The following is a 25,000-nucleotide window of genomic DNA, read 5'->3' on the forward strand; positions in this document are numbered from 1 at the left end:
TTTTAAACATCCTCATGAAATGAAATCACAGGTATTTCCATGGCATCACTTTTATCTCAGCTTTTTATTTTTTGCAGCATTTTATTTTCACTTATGATGTTGAGAGAAATTTAATATATATATATATATATATCAGGCCTTGTTACGAGATTTCGCTGCGTAACAAAAATGCGTAACGCATTTTTAAGTAACTCAACTCAGCAAATATATTTTGTATTATTAGAAGTTATATTGCGTCACTAGCATCTTTTCAAGTACAGCATTGTAATTAAAGTTATTTTATTAACACGTTAAAAATCATTCAAACAGTTTTTTTTTTCTCAAAAAAACAAGTTACAAATAAAATCTAAGTTCCTAATTGAAAAATCATTTTTATTATTTTTTTCAAATATGAACTAAATTTTATTTTGAAAAAAATATTTTTTTCATAAAACGTAAAATAATATTTGTTTATTTTCTTATAATTTACCGTTGGTTTTTGGTTATTTTATTAACTGTTAATAAATTTTTTCTTATTTATTTTGTGAACTCTTTTTAATAATGTTTTTAAACAATAGTTTCTTTTTATTATTTATCAGTTATAGATAACATATTCGTGATCATAATTTATTTTCATAAATCAAACGAACATCATTAAAACTTTACGTTATTTAATTAACAATAAACAAAATATCTTTCTAATAAAATATTTACATCAAAATAAATCGTGCATTTTTTAAACTATTATGACAAAAAATAATTTTTGTATTTAAAAGAAATTTATATATTTAATTCCTTAAGATAAAACTTAAAACACTTTATTTTTTTTAACTAATTTTTAACCACAATAAAAAAATTATTAAACAAACTGTTTCTTTAACAAAAAATCTATTAGTTTACAATTGCGGTTAAATGCTTTTACTTACAACTTTATTTCTTGTGAATGAACGTCACGTTAACAACATCAAAAGATGATTTAAATATTTTTAAAGATAAAAGTTTTTGCGTATCGCAAAACTGCTGAACGCGTAGACAAATCGCCTTTTCACAGGCAAAATGCAAGCTGCGTAACGCTTTTTAACAAGGCAGTTAGGTCGACATTGCCGAATGCCGACCCTAATTCCGAGGGTTGTATATATATATATATATATATATATATATATATATATATATATATATATATATATATATATATATATATATATATATATATATTTATATATATATATATATATATTTATATATATATATATATATATTTATATATATATATACATACATATATCCAAAGTTTCAGCATAAAATGAGTAAATATTCGAATAAATTAGACAATTTTTTTAATTTTTGTTAAAATCATTTATTTTATAAATACATGTTTCGACTATATCATAGCCATCATCAGTAAAAATATATTAAAATGGTTAAATCAAATTCGTAAAATTAAGTTGAATTAATAGAGTCCTTATAATAAAAAATGCAATTAAGTAATGTAACAAATGTTTTAAAAAGATAAAAGGACCGATAATGTTAAAAGGAACTAGATCGAAATTGTCATTTTTACATGGTTTATTTGTTTAATAATAGTGGATTTTTCGTACTCTATGTACATGCTTTCTTTGAGTTTTAATATAAATTTGTTTATAAATGTGTGAGTTTTTATCCCTTTTTGGTGCTTGTTTATTTGTGTCTATAAAAATGTTTAAAAATGCTGGCATTTTTTTCTAATTTAACACAAGTTATTAAAAACCACTTTTTTAAAGAGAGAACTATCCAGAAAAGAGTTCTAGAAAAAATGAGACACTTGTTGAAATTGAAAAAAAAAGTTATACAGTTCTAAAGTAGTCTGTTTTGAACATTTGTAAATCGAGGAAGGCCACTGTGTCATGTTTCTAAGGCTATAATTTTTGAACCGTTGTACTTGAAAGTTTGAGATTTCAAGTTTAACCTATCTACATAATGCACAAAACAATATGTAAAAATCAGGAAAATCAGAGATGGTGCCCCACAAAGTTTTTCTTTAAATTGGTTGAAATATAATGATTTGACCCATATATATATATATATATATTTTTTTTTTTTTTTTTTTTTTTTAGATTATTCACCTCCCCAAGGCCCGAGGGGGGCCACTACAGTCGAGGAGGCTACTCATTTTTTTGTGTTTTTATTATTTTTATTTTTTAGTTGTTATTCGTGGTGCAACCCTCTCTCAACTCTTTAACTCCGAAACACGAGCCTTGCGACCGAGCAAGGCCGCTGCGCGGAGAAACTAAGTTGAGCGCGGTACTTCCAGGGACATGGTGGGAGTCGAACTCCGAACCTCTTGCTTACAAAGCGAGCGCTCTTACCACTACACCACTACCGCATTATATATATATATATATTAATTGAGATGCTTCCAAAATAAAAAATAAATTAGTTTTATGCTTTTATCTTCTCTGGTTTATTATTTATTTTATTCTTAAGTTTGTTTCTTTTTTTAGTTTACAGTATGTTTATTTTTATTTTTCCTTTAAATTAGTTTTTTTAGTGCTTTTTTTAAAGCGTGCGTTTTATCAATATATGAAAAAAACTTAGGCCAAGTTGTCAAAAATAAAATTACTTTATGCCTGGACATATAAAGGTGCGTGGCCGCATGCGCCTTCTGAGAAGGCTTGATACATATATATATATATATAAATATATATATATATATATATTAATTGCTACTGGTCTACTGGTGGTATTAATTATATTTTAATTCAATTTAAAAATTCCTTGCAGTTATTTTTATTTAGGGGATTTCCCTAGTGCTATAGATATATATATATATATATATATATATAGATTAGATATATAGTATCTATATATATAATATATATATATATATAGATCTATATATATATAGATTATATATATATAATCTATATATCTAAGTATATATTTATATATATATATATATATATGTATATATATATATGTGTATGTATATATATATATATATATATGTATATATATATATATAAATATATATATATATATATATATATATATATATATATATATATATATATATATATATATATATATGTATATATGTATATGTATATATAGATTATATATAGGATCCTATAAGAATTTAGATCAAAAAAAAATTCAGTTTTAAACCCTGTTAAGTTACAACACATAAATTAAAAAGTCTTTATAGTTATCAAAGTTTTGTCTTTTTTTTTGTTCTTAAATCCTTTAGGTCTTATAGAACTTTTCGGTTTTTGCAATATTTTTTGGATTTTAAATCACTTTTGTATATAATGCTCACTCGTGTTTGTATATAATGCTATACAAATGAATTTTTGAATTAAATATAAATCATAAGTTGTTATCAATTTACGTAAGTTGCATGTCCACATATTTACATAAATTTCTTATACTTTAAATTATCCTTATCAAAAAGTACTGAATGCTTTCTTGCTATTAACTTCGGTTTAATTGCTGCCATAAGTTCTGTGCTAATATGCACAAAGGAGCAATATATATGATATATATAGAGATGTATATACATGATATATACATCTCATGATATATGCTCAATATATATGATATATAATATAATATATGTGATATATAGAGAGGATAATTTTTTTAAACAAAAATAAATAATGTTGAGTTACTTGTTTTCCAATTTGTAGGTATACTTTAAATGAAAAATGCGATGATTTACTTCATGAGGTTATTTTGAGTTTGGGTTATTTTTGTGTGCTTCACGAAGAAAATCAGGTAAGTTTATACAATTTTTTTTTTCATGACTTTCATTACACATGAGTTAAAATTTAAAGAAAAATATTAAAATTAAGTTTTATTATTAATTTTTTGTTTTGTTTGTGTTAGCTCTTTTTGCAAACAGGTCGAGCACCTTCTCTTGGTCAGCAGCTTTGCACGTTACCATTTTCATATTTCAGTGATCCAAAGTATAGAGTTTGTTATTTAAATTATAAAATATTTTTTCAAGTAAAAATTTTTAAGAAATAATTTGAAAGTTTAGTTAACTAAGTGTTAAATATTAATAATTAATTAATTGAATAAATGTTAAATATTAAATGAAATTCTTAAACTACACAAATTTATATGTTATACACCCTATATGTTATACACCCTATATGTTATACACCCTATATTATATGTTATACACCCTATGCATTTTATATACGCATATTAGGCATTCATAAATTATAGCAGCTTTGGTGAAATGGTTTGACTGTGGGATTTAAAATCAATAGGTCTGAGATTCAATGTCTGCTCAATCATGCAGTCAATGGGTTTTTTTCTAGGACTTCACTATCTTTTCCTACACTACTTTTTTATGATAATTTTAAAAGATGAGGAAAAAAAAATAAAAAAATATGTTAAATTTAGAAATAAATTTACAAATTAAGTGAGATAATCAGTAAATAATCAAATAAATTAAAAATAAATATACATTTATATACTTTTTTCAAATTGTTTAATTGTTATTCCAATAGGTTGACTACAATTTTATTTCCAACACTCATCTGTTTGTGCTACAAAAGTTGTGAAAACAAAGCAATCATTTCTCAAGATGTTTCTCCTTCTCTACTAGCATTATTTTTGCAGGTTTGTTTTTTTTCTTTACTGTTTTGTGTGTGTGTTTTTTATGTTAATTCACCTCCCCAAGGCCATGAAAGCCAGTGCAGTTAAGGAGGCTAATATAATTGTGGTTACAACCCTTTCTCAACTCCAAAACACAAATTTTGATGAACAAGGTTTCTGTGTGGAGAAACAGGTTGAGCGCATTACTACCAGGGATGTAGGTCTTTCATAGAAATTTTGAAAAAAAAATCTTTTTTTTCCTTTTTAAATTTTTAATTTTAAATCTTTTTTAAAGAATGGAAGAATTAGAATAAATGATAAAGAATAATTATTTAAAAATATTTAAACATGGGTTTAATCTTGAATTTATTATGTGTGATCAAAAGTTTGCTAACTTGTGATTTTCCAGGCTTCAAATTTTTTATTTTTTTAATGTTTTTTTAATTTTAGGAAAAAATTAATGAAAAAAGACCTGAAACGGTTGGCAACAATAAAACAGGTGTTATTAATTCAGATGTTATTTTAGTTCAATTAGTTTTTTATCATTTTTTTATTAAAGTTATTTTTAAAAAATATATATTAATAATAATTTATAAATACAAAAAAATTTATAATAAGTTATGTTATAAAGTAATACAAGATAATAAAAGATTCTTTATTATGTGCATTTTTTTATTTTTATTTTTTTGTATTTTTGTGTGTGTCTGTGTATATACTTTTTAGAAGATTCTTTTTTTTGTATAAAAAAGTCAAAATGATTTTTAAAAAAATGTTGCTGGTTCTGATATTAAAAATGTTTTACTTTATAAGTTTTTTAGTCTGAATTTTAAAACTATGCATAGGTTTTTAAAATATTTGTAGCTTTAAAAAAAAACTTATAGATTTTTTATACACAACATATATTGTATATTTAATATGATTTTTTTTTAGTGGAAGATATAGAACAGAGGTCAAAACTTGATTTTCGATTTCCAAGAGAGCTATGGGAAGAAGCTAAATTGTATTTATCTGAAACAAAATAAAAATATTTAAATAGTATTATCGACAAACTTTAAAAATGTTCTTTTAATCTTCATAGTATTAAAAATGAAAATCTATATAAAATATAACTGATAAAATATAACTGATAATTTTATATATTATAAATGTAATGTGTTGTCTATACAGTTAGAGTTGTATGAAAGTTTATACAAGCTTTTTATATTTATTTGAATTTTTGATTTCATTCATTTGCATACAGTCTTTATTTAAATATTTATTTTCTTATTGAAATATGTTTTTTTATGTTTTTAAATTAAGTTCAATTCCCAAAGTGTTTCCTACAAAAATGAATGGGTGTTTGATTGAGTTTAGGTTTCAAATCTTTTAAGGTGTACTACTTTTTTTTTACAAAAAAAATTCATTGAATTTTGTTTAAATTTCCTACACACAAAAAAAAAAGTTTTTTTTAGATCCCTAAAAATGCTATTGAATAAAGTTTTTTGAAGAATTATGAAAAAATTTATAAAAATTTAAAAATTTAAACAAATATTTTACAGAGTTTTTTCTATAAATTTTTTTTTTTAACCATATTTTTTCTCAATACATGTAAAAAGTATCTTAAGGCGTTTTTTGAAAATGGCTGCAGTGTGCTTTAAACAAACAAATAAAATTTTTTTAAAAAGAAAAATGTAAAAATATGCATTTTTTTAAAGCATTAAATAAATAAAAAATGTTTTATATCTCTGGAAGGAAAAAATATGTTATTTTCTATGCATAAAACTTTTTGACATTATATTAGGAATATAATTAGAATTTAATATTACTTAAATGTTAAAATTTAACATCATAAGAAAACTTTTTTAAATTAATTACGCTTTATAATTAAAATAATACTTTAAATGTTTTAGTTTATGATGATTTACTTTTATTATGTAAATAAAATATAAATATAAATGCAATATAAATAAAATCGATATTTTTAGGTCATTATATAAAATCTCATATTTGTTATTTTAAAAAATTGTTATTTTAAATGCTGCAAAAAATATTTTTGATGCTTTTATAGATATATACAAAATGCTATCTTTTAAAATTTTACATCAAGTAAAATGTCATTCATTAATAAGATATAGTAGTTCTTATCTTATAAACAATGCAAAGTATTCATTTTTAAAAGATCTTGGTCTTCAGGAAGACAACCTTGGTGTATATAATGGGAAATGGTCAGGCTCAGGAGAAGTAATTTTTTTAAAATCTATTAGTATAGTTGTATAAAATATAATTTAAATTTATAACTCTTTAATTATTTAGTTTCATGTTTTCTATATTTAAAATTTTGTTGTGTATGTGTTTTTAAAAATATATTTATGAAGTGTTATTTTAGTGGATTGAATCAGTGTGTCCTATAAATAATGAAGTTATTGCACGTGTTAAACAGGTTTGACTTTTAAATTTTTAAAAATTTTTATTATGAATCTTTTATTGAAATTTTCTTTTTTTTCTTTAATAAATTGAATAGATTTACCAAAGAAAAAAAATAATATTAGCCTGACACTGTGGACCAGAAATGAGTTTAGGTTTGATGGAGTGTCACCTGGGATTTTTTCACTGATAAGTTATTGTTATCATTATAGTAAAAAGATTTAATCATAGTTAAAATTAGTTTCACTTGCTAAGACAATAAAATTGTCAAATCAATTTTCAAATAAAATGTGCAAATGAGTAAGTAAAGTTAAACTGAGTACCGAGTTTTACGTAGAAGACCTCTTTAATTCGCCGTATAATCATTTAAACTAAAATTTAAACTTGCTTTAAAATGTTACTGTTGCGTATTTAGTAAACTAGACTACAAATTTGACTTTTTCAATAAGCTAAAAAATCAAAGAGCGCTTCTCCGTTAATGAAAATTGTCTGGATGTTACTCTTACATGATTCAGTTTGTGCAGTGTGTTGGGTTGAAAAAAGTGCAAGATGTAAGTCGCTATCTGAAGTCACCAACCGAATACAAGATATTATCAAACTCTACATATATGATGGTTATGATAAAAATATTATGAGTTTTCCTAATGTCATATGTGGTAGTTGTAAAGGAAATTTATACCTTCTTAAGAGCGGCCATACTTCTAGGGGATCATGGGGACTTCAAGTTGCTAAGGTATTTTTTTATACTAATACTAATTATATTATAATACATATAATTTATATGTATACTATTTCAATTTTATGTAAAAAAGTTATATTTGTGTGTGTGGATGTACTATATTAGTGGTCATTCATTCCTGTTTATGCAATTGTTAGCAATAAATTTCAACAATCCATTATTTATAATATATATTTAGACATATATTTTAATATATAAGATAACTAAAGCAAATTATTACAAACAAATCTCTTTGTATAATTTATTGTTAAATTGTAGTAGAATTTTGTTAATTTATAGTCTGAAATGCTTTAGATTAATTGGGCCAACAAAAGGCGATCTTCTGATCCATGTTTGGGTGTCACTATTCCAACATTTAGTGAACGAAAGTAGCTGAAAACATATGCATTATTTGTTTTCTTGTTACTGGACGAGGCATTTCTCATCAGTGTACCCAAGCTGCTGCTGTAGACAACTTAATTGGTCACTGTTTACAATTAGGAGAATATGCAGAACAAATAGCCAGTGCTTTAATTAAAAAAAAGATGGAGAGCGAAGGTATAAAAAAAGGGACATTTTTAAAATAAAAACACGAGGAACACCTATCTCTATTAGAGTTGGAGCTCCCAATTTAAAGAGTAACAGAAGCAGTAAACAACTTTCTCTTCAAACAGTCATGGAACTGCAGGTCTCTCTTGAACTTTCTGATAATGCAACTAAAAAACTTTGTTCTACAATTAGAACTGGATTAAATAGAAGAGACTCTGTGGAAGGAAATATAGTTCAAAAACTAGATAATCTTAAAGAACAACTAGATGAATTTTATAGCGTAGAACAAATTGAATTTGTTTCTAACCAGAATGAAGCTATCATAAGAGATTTAGTATATATTAAAAATCCCTCTGATTTAATCCTGCATATTATCAAAGAAAGAGGTTTAAATCCATGTGTAGGTTTTGTACGAGTTTCTTTAGATGGTGGAGGAGGCTTCCTTAAAGTTGTTGTGAATGTTTTTAAAGAACAAGAATCTGAAAATAAATTTATGAATAGTGGCGTTCAAAAAGTTCTTATTATAGCGATTGTTGAAGATATTGATATAGGAACTCTTGAACTATTGACAATCTTGATTCCTGTTATGAAGCATATATAAAAAATGGATCTATCAGATCGTCCATGAAGGAATTTGATAACATTGTGAACAAACGTCTAATATATCTTAACACTGATAAAAATACTTTTCTAGAAAATTTAGTTGCTCCACCTGAGCTGCATCTTCTCATTGGAGCAGTAGATAAAATAGCAGTGTTTCTTTTAACTTAGTGGGGTGGTTTTGAGTTGTGGTTGAAAAAACACTATATAATTAAAAGAGGATATCATGGAGTTGGTTGGGATGGTAATAATGCAAATAAAATTTTAAAATTGATTGATGAACTTCAACATGAAGTGCAACTTAAAGTACCTTATCTATTTCCTGTAATCCAAAGCTTAAGAGCTTTTAAATCTGTAAAAGAAGCTTGTTTTGGAAGAAATCTCGATCCTGACTCAGAACACAAAATAGCGTTGTTTAAAGATGCTTTTTTATGCCTACAAGAGACAGCTTCTTCATTCGTAAAGACACTAACAGTGTCATGGAAAATCCATATTATATGCCGCCATGTTTTTCCTTTTGTAAAGCATGCAGGATGCGGCTTGTCAAAGTATGCAGAACAGTGTGGTGAGGCAATTCATGCAAAGTTAAAGCCTACGTGGCAATGAAATAAACGTAATATAGATCATAAAGATTATGGAGATAGATTAAAAACTGCTGTTGTTGATTTTGGAATTAAAAGATTATAATATTGTATAGTTATAGAAATTATGCTTTTTAAAATTTTTCAATTTTATTATATTGTAAAATAAAGCTGCCTTTGTCGGATTGGAGCAAAGGGACAAAAATAACCCACAATTTTAGACATCCCATGCCCACCTGTGTTAAATAGGTTTTCAATAAAAACTTTTTTACTGACATAAACTAAATCAAAATTAATCAATAGATTGCAAATTTCATCAACAAATACTTTGGCATTCAAGAGTAGTGGCCATGTAAAATTAACAACCCCCTCATTTTTGTTGTTGGGGGAGGGGGTTCATAGTTTTGTGATTTTTCACTCTTAGCAAGTGAAACTAGCTTTAAATATGATTAAATCATGTTAGTATAATGAAAACAATACTTAATCAGTAAAAAAATCCCAGGTGACACTCCATCAAACCTAATATGCCTTCTGGTCCACAGTGCTGAACTTCTAAATTTCAAAAAAGTTTTTTTGAAATTTAGAAGTTCAGGCTAATATTATTTTCAGTTTGTTTGTTTCTCAACTTTTAAAAATTGTAATGAAAAATTCATAGCTTGTGATGAAAAAAAAAATTTTTTCGTGAAATTTTAAATTGAATTCAAGTAACTATTCAATAATTAAAATGTAAAAAATAAAATTAACAAAAAACATTCCATAAATTTTATATAGAGAAAAAAAGTAGTTAATTAAAGTAGTATTTATTCAATATTTTTTGACTAATTTCAAAATAGGGTTTAAGAACCCATATAGGCCTATTGGATTTAATTAAAACTTTTAGGATTTTATTATCAAGTTGCACCAAGTTGAATTATGTGCTATTTTTAATTTTAAAAAAATTTACATATAAAAAGAACCACCCTATTTTATATATATATATATATATATATATATATATATATATATATATATATATATATATATATATACATATATATATATATACATATATATTTATACATATATATATATATATTTTTTTTTTTTTGTTATTCACCTCCTCAAGGCCGAGAAGGCCACTACAGATGAGGAGGCTACTTAATAGTGGTTATAACCCTCTCTCAACTCTATAACTCCGAAACACGAACCTTAAGGAACAAGGCCGCTGCGCGGAGAAACAAGTTGATATATATATATATATGCATATATATATACACACACACATATATATATATATATATATATATATATATATATATATATATATATATATATATATATATACACATACATTAACTTTGAAAAATTTAGTAAAGAAAGTAAAAAATTTAGTAAAGTTGTTTTAAAAAAATTGGAAAAATGTAAACATAGCACTTTGCATTAGTGTCCTAAAATTTTGTGCCTTGGTGTACCTATGTATGGTGTTGTTTGACTGCGGTCAATATTTGAAATTTATGTATATGTGTACATCATTATGATCATCAGAATCATCACCATCATCATTGTCATCATTATTATTGTCATCACGTTTTAGTCTCCTCATTTCATGCCATTTCTCTAATATAAACAATCTTGAGCATTTTCTTTCCTTAACTAATCTCTGTCAAAGATTATGGCTTCTTTTCTTGTCTTTTAATAGGCATACCACACATTCATCTGATCAAATACTACACCATATAAATACTGAAGTTTATATAAATATGTAAGGATATTGTATGCCAGCATATAAATAAATACCAAGCATTAATGTTTATATCAATATATATATATATATATATATATATATATATATATATATATATATATATATACATATATATATATATATATATATATATATATATATATATATATATATATATATATATATATATATATATATATATATATATATATATATATATATATATGTATGTATATCCATATTATTTATTCAAAAATGTGTTTCTTACCTAACCTCCTGTATTCAGATAAACAACCCATTGTATATATATATATATATATATATATATATATATATATATATATATATATATATATATATATATATATATATATATATATATATATATATATATATATATATATATATATATATATGTATATGTATATGTATATCCATATTATTTATTCAAAAATGTGTTTCTTACCTAACCTCCTGTATTCAGATAAACAACCCATTGTTAGACATTTTGTCAAAAAAAAATTATATCAAAAATGTTATGATGGCTTTACATAGAGGGTTGCTATTCTTAGATTTGTGTTGTTTTTTGTTAAATAAATGTCGTCTTAAGCTGTATCTCTGTTGGGTTTTTTTTTTATTTGAAGAAATTTATTTTTTATAGGTATATATAAATTGCTTTTAATGTTTGCAATAAAAAAATGAATTGATATATTAGGGAAATGTATCAGATTATCACAAGACTGCCACACTTTCTTTGGATGCATGGAAGATCTGGAGAGAAGTACTTATTTTGAATTATGGTTTTACAATTTTTATAGTTCTAACTTTCCTTTGTACTTTTATTTCTTTTATTATTCTGTTATATTTATGTTATACATATTATGTTATATATATTTAGCTTCTTAAATTTAATGTTTTCAAAAAAAATTTATTTTAAAATTTAATATATTAAAAATGTTTATGCTTTTATGACCATATTTTTATAACTACTTTTTCTTTAAAGTTAACAATTTATGTCATTTTAACTTTGATGTAAACTTTTTCTTATAATATAATGATATAGTTTATTTTTTGATATAGTTTAATTTATTTTTTTGATAATATTGCAACATTCTTGTGAAAATAAAGTTGATATAAATAAAAAATAATAATATAAATAAAATAAAAAAATTATTTTAATTAATATAACAAAAAATGTAGAATTTAATTTTATGAAACAAAAAATGTAGATTTTAATTTTATAAAATAAACTATATTTTCATATTTAGGTTCCAGCTCCTAAAAGGGGTGAAATTGTCAGACAAATTGGTGAAAGTCTCAGAGGGAAGCTTCTGCCCCTAGGAAAATTGGTGTGTTTACTAGTGCATCCATTTTGCAATGGTGCATTTGTTTTATTTTTTTGTTACTATATTTATAATATTTTCTATATAGATGTTTTCTCAACATTATATTATGCATATATTTTCAGGAGCTTTATTTTGCCAGTGTAAACTGACTTACACAGGTTCGGAGGCAGGCTCAGGCAATCGCCTATCATTTTTGTCAAGGCCTTTATACTTATATATATATATATATATATATATATATATATATATATATATATATATATATATATATATATATATATATATATATATATATATATATATATATGTATATATATATATATATATATATATATATATATATATATATATATATATATATATATTATAGAGAGAGAGAGTGAGAGAGAATATTATTAAAAAACATTTAAAAAACTGTAAATAGGCATTAACAACAAGGAACTGAAGAGTTGTAGTATTTTGTAAAAAGCTATTTAAATTTTATATTTTTAATTAAAAACTTCTTAAAAACAAAACATTCACAATATTAGAATACATCTAAATCGAAGTAAAAATAGTAGATATATGGTTATTTAAAACTTAAATTAAAACAGTTTTTTAAAAACAGTAATAAAAATTTGTTCATTTAAATTTGAATTACTTGACATAAGATAATTTTAAAAGTATCGAACTTATTCATTTAAGTTTTAATTAGAAAAGTCGTTTCTTGTAGCTACTTGCTTTCTTGCTTGGAGTCTAAAAAATCTGAAAAACCCAGGATTTGTTGGGTTTTTCAGATTTTTTGGGTTTTTTTTAAAAACTAATCAAAATTCCAAATTTTTATTAATGTATGAGTACTGCAATTTTTTTTTAATTTTATATATTCACCAACCCATTGCTTGAGTGTTCACTGTTTCAAAAGTTTTGATGTTTATTTTCAATCCACTGTTCATAGTCACCCCTTTTGATGTTACATGTTGTAAACTTGAGAGAACTTGTAACAGGAATTTTTTAAATATAAATATAAACAGAAAATATGACACTAAATAATTTTTATAAAATGTTATATCGTTTCAATATAAAAGTGATCTAAATATATTTTTTTAAATGGAGTTTAAAAATTTTGGTTAAATCCAATGTTTTTTTTAACAATTTTTCTAGAAAACATGACCCTAGAATAAATAAAATATCATAAAAACAATCATTGCTGACAAATGTTCTTCTGATGTATTTTTTATATGATACAAAACATTACAGTGTAAAATCTAAAAGCTTGTAAAAACTTTTACTAAAACCTAATCAGCTACTTGCTTTCTTGCTTGGAGTCTAAAAAATCTGAAAAACCCAGGATTTGTTGGGTTTTTCAGATTTTTTGGGTTTTTTTTAAAAACTAATCAAAATTCCAAATTTTTATTAATGTATGAGTACTGCAATTTTTTTTTAATTTTATATATTCACCAACCCATTGCTTGAGTGTTCACTGCAGTCAAGGAAGCTTTTTTTTAAAAAAAAAAAGTTAGTGCAGTCAAGAGAACTTTTTTTAAAAAAAAAAAGTTCTCTCTCAATCCTCAGAAAAAACACAAACTCAGAAACACTTACATTTTTAAACAAACTGAAATAGGGAAACAGATCAAGCACAGTAATTTCATGGAGCGCAGAGTAGATTTAATTCTCAACCTCTTGATTGTGAGCCAAGTGTTTAATCACTAGTCTACTACCACACTAAATCTATGATGCACAAGGGTACTCCTACAAATGATGTTAAGTAGTTGCATTAAATTAAAAAAAATGTGCAGAATATTTTTGACTAGAAAAAATCACTATAAAAGCTATGGCAACTGAGTTATTCAAAGTTGGTAAGACAATATAAATGTTGTAAACTTTTTTACAATAACATGTTCAACATGTTACTTCAAAAACTAGTTTGCATAAGTTTACAACATGTAATCTATAAGTTTCCAACATGATGTTGCAACTTTGTAAATTGTTGTCAATTGGGATGACTATAAACACTTTTTAAACATTTTTACATCAAAGAAAACTGTTAGCCTAATTGCTATTTTTTTCTTTTTAACAGAACATTGTACTATACAGCTTCCTGGAAAAGTTGTAGGCCTGATCAACTCTATGCAGTAAATACCTTAACTTTTTACTTTTTATGATAATAATCTCCTTTTTAAAATGGGGTGAGAATGATTAGCCAATTTGGGGTGACATTGAACACAACATAATATTTTTTTTTTTAGATTATGGATAGGTTTGCTTTGCAAATAGATTTGTGTCTAAGCCTATATTGTTCTTAAGAATATCTAAAACTGATTCATTAAGAACCATTACGGTGTCTTTACCGCCAGGTTCTTTGTTTTTTCCTGAAAGACATTTTATCACCTCAGCTTTGTTTCTCTGGTTGGTCATATACATAATTGTTTCAACAAATAAACTTTCTGTTGAACTAACAAGTTTGTTTTGTCCACCGTGCTTTTTGGAAACTTGATCGCCAAGTTATACTTTTTTATGTAGTGTTCAATATAGAATATATATATATATATATATATATATATATATATATATATATATATATATATATATATATATATATATAATTTTTAGCAGTCTGCCTTATGGTAAATCCATGGTTTTTCACTTTATTTACAGCTGTTTCTAGGTATGCTTGAGTGTAACTTGTTTTATAAAATCAGCTGTTTACCTTTCTTTTGTAATTTTGAGGCATATTTCCTAAAATTAGCGAGAGAAAAAACTTAAATTCTTAATAAAAATGTCATTTTAAATAAGCAAGTAAGATACTGACAAGCTATACCTTAAATTTTAGTTTATATAAAACAGGGTTGGAAAAAATCACTTTTTAATTTAAATCCAATTTTTTTAAATTTAAATCTGATTTTTTTAATTTAAATCTGATTTTTTTAGATTTGAATAAAATATTTTTTGATGAACGTTAAATATTATTTAAAGTAATATGATATTGGTTGACTGTATATTTGTACATAATGCAGTTGTCAAACAGGTCAGAAGTATACTCAGGATTCTAAAATCATTTCTTTTAACCTTATACCTCCACAAAACTATCCACACTATGCAATTGTATAAGGATTTTCTGGGTATTAATTATATTAAGTTTAGATTGTATTCAGTTGTTTTTTTTTTAATATTGTTATGTTATAATTCAATATTGACTGTTTGTCTAAACTAAAGATATTACTCTGAAATGGTTTAAAACTCTAGCTATATTTTTGCAGAAACAAAAATATTTAAAACATACTGAACAAAAACAAAAAAATATCTGGAAGAAGATCTTACCCAGTGTGATCCAAATTTGAAAGCTTGAAACAAAAAGTGGCAAGGGATGTAAAGCAAGATGTAGGATATGCAAAAAAGAACTGCAGGGTCTGGTGGCAAGAATGAAAGTACACTTAAATAAATGTCGTTACAAAAACAGTACATTAGGTGATATAATTAACACTTTATAATAATTATTTTTGTAATTAGTATTATTTAATTTAAATTATTTTTTTAGAAATTGAATTTCAAACTACTTCTTTCAACATTCAATTTGATGTTATAAATTGAATGTTGGAAGAAAAACCCTCAGAATCATCTGTTTTAGCAGAAAAATGTTATTTAAATCAGCAAAAAATCATGGACAGAAAATATAAATAATAATGATCCAATAAATAAAAATACAAGTTCTGGGTTATTGTCACATGTTGTTAGAAAAAGTCAGAGTCAAAAGACCATATTTGATGAGCAGATTGCAAGAATGATTTTTGCAACAAATTCATCATTTCAATTAGTTGAACATCCAGAATTCCAAAAACTTATGTTGAGGCCAGGCTATAGTGGCCCAACAAGAAAGGACATAGCTGACAAACTCATAACAGTAGTGTTTGATGAAGAAAAGGGTAACACTAAAGATGCTCTAAATGGAGAGATTGTAATATAGTAAATATAGTAGAATATAATATAGTAATATAAATAAATAGAATATAATATAGTAATATAAATATAGTAGAATATAAAATTAGATTGTAAATACTGGATGGTTGGTCAAATGTTCACAAGGAGCCTATAATTTGTGTTACAGTTCCAACTGAAATAAGTGATGCCTATTTAGCTGACTCAATTGACACATCTGGAAGCTTATACACTTCTAAGTATCTTGAAGAACTAGCAGTTTATCAATTAAAAATATAGAGCTTGAATTCGGGTGTCATGTAGGAAGCATTGTTACTGACAATGCTTACAATGCAGCTAATGCATCAAAAATGAGGTATAATATTGAATCTCGATCAGATATTGAGGTAGTTACATATGGTTGCTCTGCACATTTAATGAATTTGTTAGCACATAACCTAGAAATTGACAATGTTAAAGATCAATAGAAAATGTTGTCAAATATTTTAGGAACCACCATTTTGCTTCGGCAGAATATAGAAAAGCTGGTGGACAAAAACTTGTATTGCCTCAAGATACTTGCTGGAATACCATGTGTGACTGTCTAAAAGTGTATATTGCAAATTGGTCAACTTTAACCAGGCCATAACTGCGCTACAGTTCAACAAAATGTCTCTAACTTAGTCATTAAGTGATCTGCAGAAGATCTACTTGCCCGCTTAGAACCTATTACTTTTGCACTTGGTAAAGCACAAAGTGACAAATGCAAAATAGCAGATGCAGTGGAAGTATGGAAAAATCTAGAAAACAAACTTTTGTGTAAAAGTGAGAAAGTTATCCAAAAGAAATTCAAAAAAACATACGAAAAGGCAGTGAACCATCCCATCTTCTGGCTAATCTTCTTCATTACCAAGGTAGAATGTTGAATGAAATTGAAATAAATATTGTGTTGGAATATGCCAATCTACAATACCTACATATTATTCCTACAGTTATGAAATTTATGAGGAAAGTCATACCCATTCCTGGAATTTGAATTAAGCTTGGAGGTTTTAACAACATTATCGTCTGTTCAGTGGTGGAGATCACACTGTGATAACATTGAAAGTAAAACATTAAATACAATTTTGCAATTGATGACTGCGGTAGCTTCATCTGCAGGAGTTGAACGTATGTTCTCCTCTTACAGCTTGGTTCATTCAAAGCTGAGAGATTGGGTAAAGGCTGCTAAGCTTTTGTTTCTCTTCAATTAATCAGCAGAAAATTATTCAATTTGATGTTGATGATTAATTTTAATGCTACATACAGGAGAAAATTTTTTTAGTTTTAATTGATAATTATGTTTATTGATTTGTTTCGTGCACTGTAGCATTATCTGTTTTATTACTTTTTATTGTATACTTCGAGTCATTAATTCTATAAATAGTTCTGCTGTATTTAATTAGTTTTGTTTTGAAATGTGACAAAAATAAAACAATAAAAACTTGATTTAAATCATTAGTCTTCCAAAAAAGTTTTGATGTTTATTTTCAATCCACTGTTCATAGTCACCCCCTTTGATGTTACATGTTGTAAACTTGAGAGAACTTGTAACAGGAATTTTTTAAATATAAATATAAACAGAAAATATGACACTAAATAATTTTTATAAAATGTTATATCGTTTCAATATAAAAGTGATCTAAATATATTTTTTTAAATAGAGTTTAAAAAATTTGGTTAAATCCGATGTTTTTTTTAACAATTTTTCTAGAAAACATGACCCTAGAATAAATAAAATATCATAAAAACAATCATTGCTGACAAATGTTCTTCTGATGTATTTTTTATATGATACAAAACATTACAGTGTAAAATCTAAAAGCTTGTAAAAACTTTTACTAAAACTTAATCAGTTATATTTTACCAGTGAGCTTTTGATCTAAATATCAAAAATATTCAATATATATATATATATATATATATATATATATATATATATATATATATATATATATATATATATATATATATATATATATATATATATATATATATATAGGCAATTCCATTTTTAACTTACATTACACGTGCAACAATTTTATCAAATATTTTCAACTGTAAATTAAACTTCTAGCTATTTTGTATGAAAGCTGTTAGTCTAAAAATATCAAATAATAAATAATATAAATAAAAATAAATAATAGTTTTGAATCTGACCAAAAGAGGACAAATTTAATGTTAAAAATGCCACTTAACTTATGTTACACAGAAAACAAGGTAAAAAAATTGCTTTAACCTTTAGGTCTGATTTCTGTGAATCAATAAAATAGTTTGTATTAGAAACTTTTGCAACATGTTAAGAATTCTAAACAAATTTAAAAAATATGTCAGAGGTGACCAGATAAGGAAAATTAACTTGTTTTTTTGCTACTATATATAATAGCTTACATTACAGCACTTGCGTTACCAAGCAGTTATTATCGTGGATTTAACAAAGAATTGCAAAAGTATTAAACTCATTCATTAAAAATAGTTAACAAAGGAAATTTTAAAAAACTGGTGGTATTTTTCCTGAGTGATTTTTCACAACATTTATGAAAGTTATCAAATTGAAAACAGTTTTTCCGCAAGACCAAAGCAACTTTTTAGTATTTTAGTTATTTTAGTATTACAACTTTATTAATGAAATTTTTAGTTTGTCGAAGTTTTTAATTACACTTCTTACATTTATGCGTATTGCCTTATTTTCATTAGGTTGAATTTTAAAAAAATGCTGCAAAGTATTTACATTTAAATCTTCTAAAATATGTTTGATGTAAAAACTGCTATCATAGTTTAGGAGGGAGACAAGTATATGTTATCATTTGTGACATGAAGAAAGGGGTTAGTAATTGACAAGTATATGGTGACGTGCTTTATGGATGACCCCCCTCCCCCTAAACAAACGATTTGTTTTACTAAAACAAAAGTAAAAAAGGTTGTAACTGATTTTTTTATACTAGGAGAATAGCAAATAAATCTTCTTTTTTTTAAATATCTTAATAAAAAATATTTATTTAATTCTTATTTTTATTTATTTATATTTACATACCAACCAAAGTTTACATAAACAAAAAAAAAACAATAGTATAAATAATTTTAATTAACATTTTTTTAAATAAAAAAATTTTTTTCTAACTTCTCCTAATATAAAAAATTTCAGTTAAAACCTTGTCAAAGCAACCCAATGAAATAAGAATTACTTAATGGCGTAATTTATTTTGTAAACAAAAACTTAACAAAAAAGCGCAAGAACTTTAGTAAGGAACTTTAGGAAATGCATGTAGTTTTAATTTACCTTACACAAATTTAAAATTAAAATGTGCTTTAACTGAACATCGTTAAAACTATAAATGTAAAAACGTAACATTTGATATTCTTTTGCATATATTATTAAAAACTGAAGTTTTTTAACCTAAATTTTAGAAAAGATAAAACTTTATCATATTTTTGTAAACTTACGTTACATGAAAATTGAAAAAAGTTTTTAATTTTCTTATAACATAAGTTAACAATCATTATTTTCTTGAAATATATATTTTATAAAGTATAAAATCTCAAAAACAACAATTTGAACATGTTAGCTATATTTTTGGGCTAAATTGATTCCGATTATGCAAATAAATTTATGGTTAAAATAACATTTTACAACGATATTTTTTTTATTATACAATGATGAGAAAAACTGTAACTTTCAGAAGAATAAAAATGACTTAAATTAATTAATTTTAGTACTTAAGGTATATTTTAAATAAACTTTTATGTGCCAACATCAATATTCATTTGCTAAAAGTTGTCAAAAAAGAGAATAAAATTTGACTCCTTGTTCATTTTCTGCCATGGAATTGCCCATATACAGTGCTGTGAATAAGTTTTAGACCACTTACATTTTTTCAAAAAATCCCTGAGAATTCTTCTCTAATATTTAAGTTTGTAGTTCTAAATTATAAACTTATCAAAACACATATATTTCACACAAAATATGGAGCAATTACAAACTTTTTAATGTTAAACTTCATAAAAAACTCCTTTTGCCTCAATCCCAGTTAATATTCGCTGGGGAATAGATTCATACAAGTTAGTTATAAAATCCTGGGGTATGTTGTGCCATTCTCTTTGAAGTACTTCAAAACATTCTTCAGCATTTTGGGGAGCATGTTTGACCTTCTTTCTGTCCAGGTAATCCCAAATATGCTCAATTATATTCAAAACTGGACGTTTAAATAATTTTTTGCCACTCGGGAACAATGTTTTGGGTCATTGTCCTGCTGCAGAATAAAATTATGATCTATTAGTCTCATTCCGGATGATACAGCATGGTGCCTTAGGATATCCACATAACATTCCCCGGTGAGTTGCCCCCCTCCCCCCTATTTTGATCAAATCACCTACTCCAGATGAAAATAAACAGCCCCAAACTTGTAAAGAGCCTCCTCTGTGTTTAATAGTAAGGTTTAAACACTCGGGCTGATAGGCTTCTTTTGCAACACACCCTCTTAATCCCGATTTAAGTAGGTGCCGTCGAATAAAAAAAGAGCTGACATTTTTCCCAGTTGCTGTGTTAATGTCTTTTGCCAGCTCGGTTGATGCTTTTTTGTATTTCTTAAAGATAGGGTTTTTAAATATTTATTGTTGTCTTTTGTTAGCTTAGGAGGTCTGCCACTTTTCTTTATATCTTCAAGGGAGTCAGTTTTTCTGATTTCTGTTTTTCTCTGATTTCAGCATTCTTCGAATATCCTTTTTTGTAGTTGCTATGACACATTGTTTTAATAAATAAACAAACAAATCCCTCATGTTTCCTCACCAATTTTGGTGAGGAAACATGAGGGATTTGTTTGCCAACCTCTAAAAGATTAAGGTTGGCAAATTATTGCCGGCCTCATTTTTTCTAATCCGGAGGGTTATATATATATATATATATATATATATATATATATATATATATATATATATATATATATATATATATATATATATATATATATATATGATTAGTATTTAAAACCAGAATAGAAAATTGAGTAAATGACCAGGAGTTATAGAAAAATTAGAGAAAGAATTTTTTTTTAATAATGCATGAATATATTATCCTGGAATCACCAACGTCATTATGCAATATAATTCACTACTCAATGCCAGAAAGAAAACTAAAATTTAAGGAAACAAAATGCAGTAATTGTTTTGGTAATCAACCATTATCCCACTATAGTCCTAAACTTTGGAATATACTTCCGAATATTATCCGTGAAGAAAAAAGCACAACTTTTTATTTTAATGGTGAACTATTCCACCAGAAAGTTCTTGAATATTAAAAATTTTATTAATATAATAGTTTATTTACAACTGAGCAAGTATTTTACTAACTTATCCATTATTCGAGCAAAATACAGCTGTGAATAAGCTATGTATTTATATTTAGTTAGTTTATTTATCCAAAGTTTAAGTATGTTTGTGAGCCTCTTAAAACATTTGGCATAAGCATACCTGAACCTGTTTCAAAAATTAAGGAAAAAAAATATCTTAATATCTTAGAAGAATATCTTAGAAGAATATGCATCAGACAACATTATTATTCAACTTAATCAAAAAGTTTAATAAAAAAAAGAAATTTTCTTACTAATTGACTTAAAAATTCAATTTTCGTAAGTTTGACAAATATCACTATTTTAATAACTTATTTTTTTTTCCTGTTGATTTTTAACCTTAAAAACTTTAGAGAATGGGTAAAATTTGAGAAGTATCCTTAGGATAAGAAAATGTTTCTGGGACACCCTTATATGTGTATGTGTGTGTGTGTGCGTGCGTGCGTGCGTGTGTGTGTGTGTGTGTGTGATTCTTGAAGTATTTGCTTTTTTTTGTATTTTACAGGAATTATTAGGTATAAATAAACATGCAAATAATACTTTAATAGAAAATAGTTATAAATTTATTTCGTAAAAAACTAAAAGTTACAAATATTTCAAAAAAGCATGCGAAATTTCTATAGTTTCATCAAAAGTAAACCTTTATAACTTTTTTTTTTAATAAAAAATTTTAAATACTTTAGTTTTTAATAATGTGTACTATCACCTTTTACAGTTTTTTATAAGATTTTCTTTGAAATACTGCTCCATGCTTGTTAGATAGATGTTTTAAGTTCTTGCATCATATTATACTGTCAAGAATTTTATCAAATATATCATTCGTGCCAATATTCCCCATAAATTTTCAATAGGGTTCAAATCGGGTGAATGGAATGGCCAATCCAACACATGTATAATTTTTCCTGGAACCACTGTTTTACAATTTGTGTCGTGTGAATCACTGTATTATCTTGTTGAAAAACCTAATTCTCAGTAGGTAAACCTTCACTAAACTCAATTAAAACATCCTCTAAAAGATCTTCATAATTTTTTGCATTCATTTTTATTGTAATAAAACATATTAGAACTTTGTCGCGGAAACAATATACACCCCACACCATAACTCTCCTCCTTTTTAAGGAGGAGACAAGTTAATATAAGATACAAGTAGTATAATAAATTATTTTAAATACAAAATAAAAGATGTTAAAAAATTTAAATAAAGTCTAGCATTTTTTTTTTTTAGTTTTTTGCTTACATAAAAGTCAATATAGTTAATTATTCTGTTTATATTGACATCAAACCTGATGTTGTTGATAGATTTATGTGCTATAATTGAGTTGATGTTGTTCAGTAAATATAGATCACTAAATTCTTTTGGTGCTAATTTGATATTGTCATTGCAATGCTCATTGATTATATTGCTGAAAAAAGACTTAAATGACTGTTCATCGTGTTTGTTAGACACTTTAAAGTTTAAAAAGTTTTTATTTAAATCAAATTGTTTGAAAAAATTAATTTATTTCTTGTAATAGATTATATATTATCTTGTAATAAGTTATATATTATCTATTTCTTGTAATATATATATATATATATATATATATATATATATATATATATATATATATATATATATATATATATATATTACCAAATGATCTGTTAAGTACAATTGAACTAAATATTTGAATAAAATTAACAACACTTTTAAAATGTTTGATATACATGTTTCGAACTACATAGTTCATCTCCAGTAAAATTTACAAAAATCATTAAAAAACTGTTTTTATAAGGGATACAATTAATTACTTTATTACAAAAATCTATTATAAAATCTATTATAAAGGGTTAAAAAGACCATTAAAATACAATAACAAAATGTGTCAGTCTCAGAACTCAGTAAAAAAAAATGCAATAGGTTTCAAGTCACTAAAAAAAAAACTTTGAATAATTACATCTACGTCATAATAGTCAAAATAGTTCAAGAATTCTATGTTTGACTTGTTTATTCAAACAGGGTTTAAATGAGCAAGTCAATAAGCTTGCATATAAAGTTGCCACTTTATATGCAAGCTTTCCTTTATTTCTAATTCATTTAGAATTTTGAGCAGAATCCAAAATAGAAAAGCAATCAAAGGAGGCTTTCCTTTGACACTCAATGTTTTTCATTAAATGATGAATAATGTAAGACTTTATCTCCCTTGAAATGTTCATCAATGCGTTGTGAAAAGTTTCAAACAGTTCGTCCTATATAGCAACCATTACAGTTATCACAATTAATTTGTAAACAATGTTTGATTTATTATTTCTTGGAAGTAAGTCTTGTTGTGAAAAGTATTACTTAATTTTAAAAGAAGAAAACAATAATTTGATAATTAAATCTTTTTTACATAACTTTTTAGTTAATTCATTAATTTTGTTAACTAAGGGATTCATTATTGTTGGATTTAGTTGTACCAAATTTTTTATTTAAATAGTTGTTTATACATTTATCTATAAGTTTTATTGGGTACTGATTTTTTTTAATAAGACCGTTTTTAGGTTGTTAATATTGTTATGGTAACTGAACCAGGTATAATAAATTTTAAAACAACTGTCAATAAGAGTTTTAACTAGCCCAAGTTTGTAGCTAATTAAAGTAAAACTAAAAAAATTTGTCAGTAGACCAGTATATGTCTCCTTATGGTAAACATTAGTGATCAACTCATGATTATTTTTAATGCAAACACACAAAAATGGTAAAATACCATTTTGTTCATGTTCGCATGTAAATTTGATATTAGGATGTTTAGAATTTAAATTCTCTAGAAAAATAGTACTACTGGTTTTAGAGAAAAAATAATGCAAAAATATCATCTACATATCTTTTATAAAATAAAAGTTTATTCCTGTTAAATTCATTTAAGTAATTACTTTCTACATTCCCCATGAATAAATTGGCTAAAGCAGGAGAAGTGGAAACCCCATAGCTACACCATCAATTTGATCATTTACCACAAAACAAAAAATAAGAATTATAGGTTGCAAACCTTAATAATATTTTTTAAATTCGCGTTAGAAATTTTAAGTTTCGATTTTTTATTTAATATTTTCGGAAACTGCTAATTCAATGGTCTCTTCCAATGGAATATTAGTGAATAAACTTTCAGCATCAAAAGAAATTAAATAATTATTATTGATATTGTGTAATTTTAATGCTTCAAGAAAAGTAAAGGAATCTTTTAGTGAATACTTTAGATCAATACATGGTTTGACTAAAG

At 25.1% G+C, this 25,000-nt stretch overlaps 2 protein-coding genes across 3 annotated transcripts in view; both read left to right on the plus strand.

Moving 5' to 3' along the window:
- LOC100208210 (S phase cyclin A-associated protein in the endoplasmic reticulum) overlaps positions 1 to 5,835 on the plus strand; it is a 96,940-nt gene extending 91,105 nt beyond the window's left edge. For both annotated transcript variants that reach the window (XM_065816203.1, XM_065816204.1), the window contains exons 30-34: positions 3,645 to 3,732; positions 3,844 to 3,923; positions 4,476 to 4,587; positions 5,014 to 5,062; positions 5,494 to 5,835. In XM_065816203.1, the coding sequence (XP_065672275.1) occupies positions 3,645 to 3,732; positions 3,844 to 3,923; positions 4,476 to 4,587; positions 5,014 to 5,062; positions 5,494 to 5,585 (421 nt within the window). In that variant the 3' untranslated portion in view covers positions 5,586 to 5,835. The remainder of the gene's footprint in view (positions 1 to 3,644; positions 3,733 to 3,843; positions 3,924 to 4,475; positions 4,588 to 5,013; positions 5,063 to 5,493) is intronic.
- A 762-nt stretch (positions 5,836 to 6,597) lies between these two features.
- The window catches only part of LOC100198995 (alpha-aminoadipic semialdehyde dehydrogenase), a 40,520-nt gene continuing 22,117 nt past the window's right edge, over positions 6,598 to 25,000 (plus strand). Inside the window, exons 1-4 of the mRNA XM_065816443.1 lie at positions 6,598 to 6,783; positions 6,929 to 6,982; positions 11,853 to 11,918; positions 12,406 to 12,486. Of these exons, the coding sequence (XP_065672515.1) occupies positions 6,622 to 6,783; positions 6,929 to 6,982; positions 11,853 to 11,918; positions 12,406 to 12,486 (363 nt within the window). The 5' untranslated portion in view covers positions 6,598 to 6,621. The remainder of the gene's footprint in view (positions 6,784 to 6,928; positions 6,983 to 11,852; positions 11,919 to 12,405; positions 12,487 to 25,000) is intronic.

This window comes from Hydra vulgaris, chromosome 13 (genome assembly GCF_038396675.1).
Source record: "Hydra vulgaris chromosome 13, alternate assembly HydraT2T_AEP".
NCBI lineage: Eukaryota > Metazoa > Cnidaria > Hydrozoa > Anthoathecata > Hydridae > Hydra > Hydra vulgaris.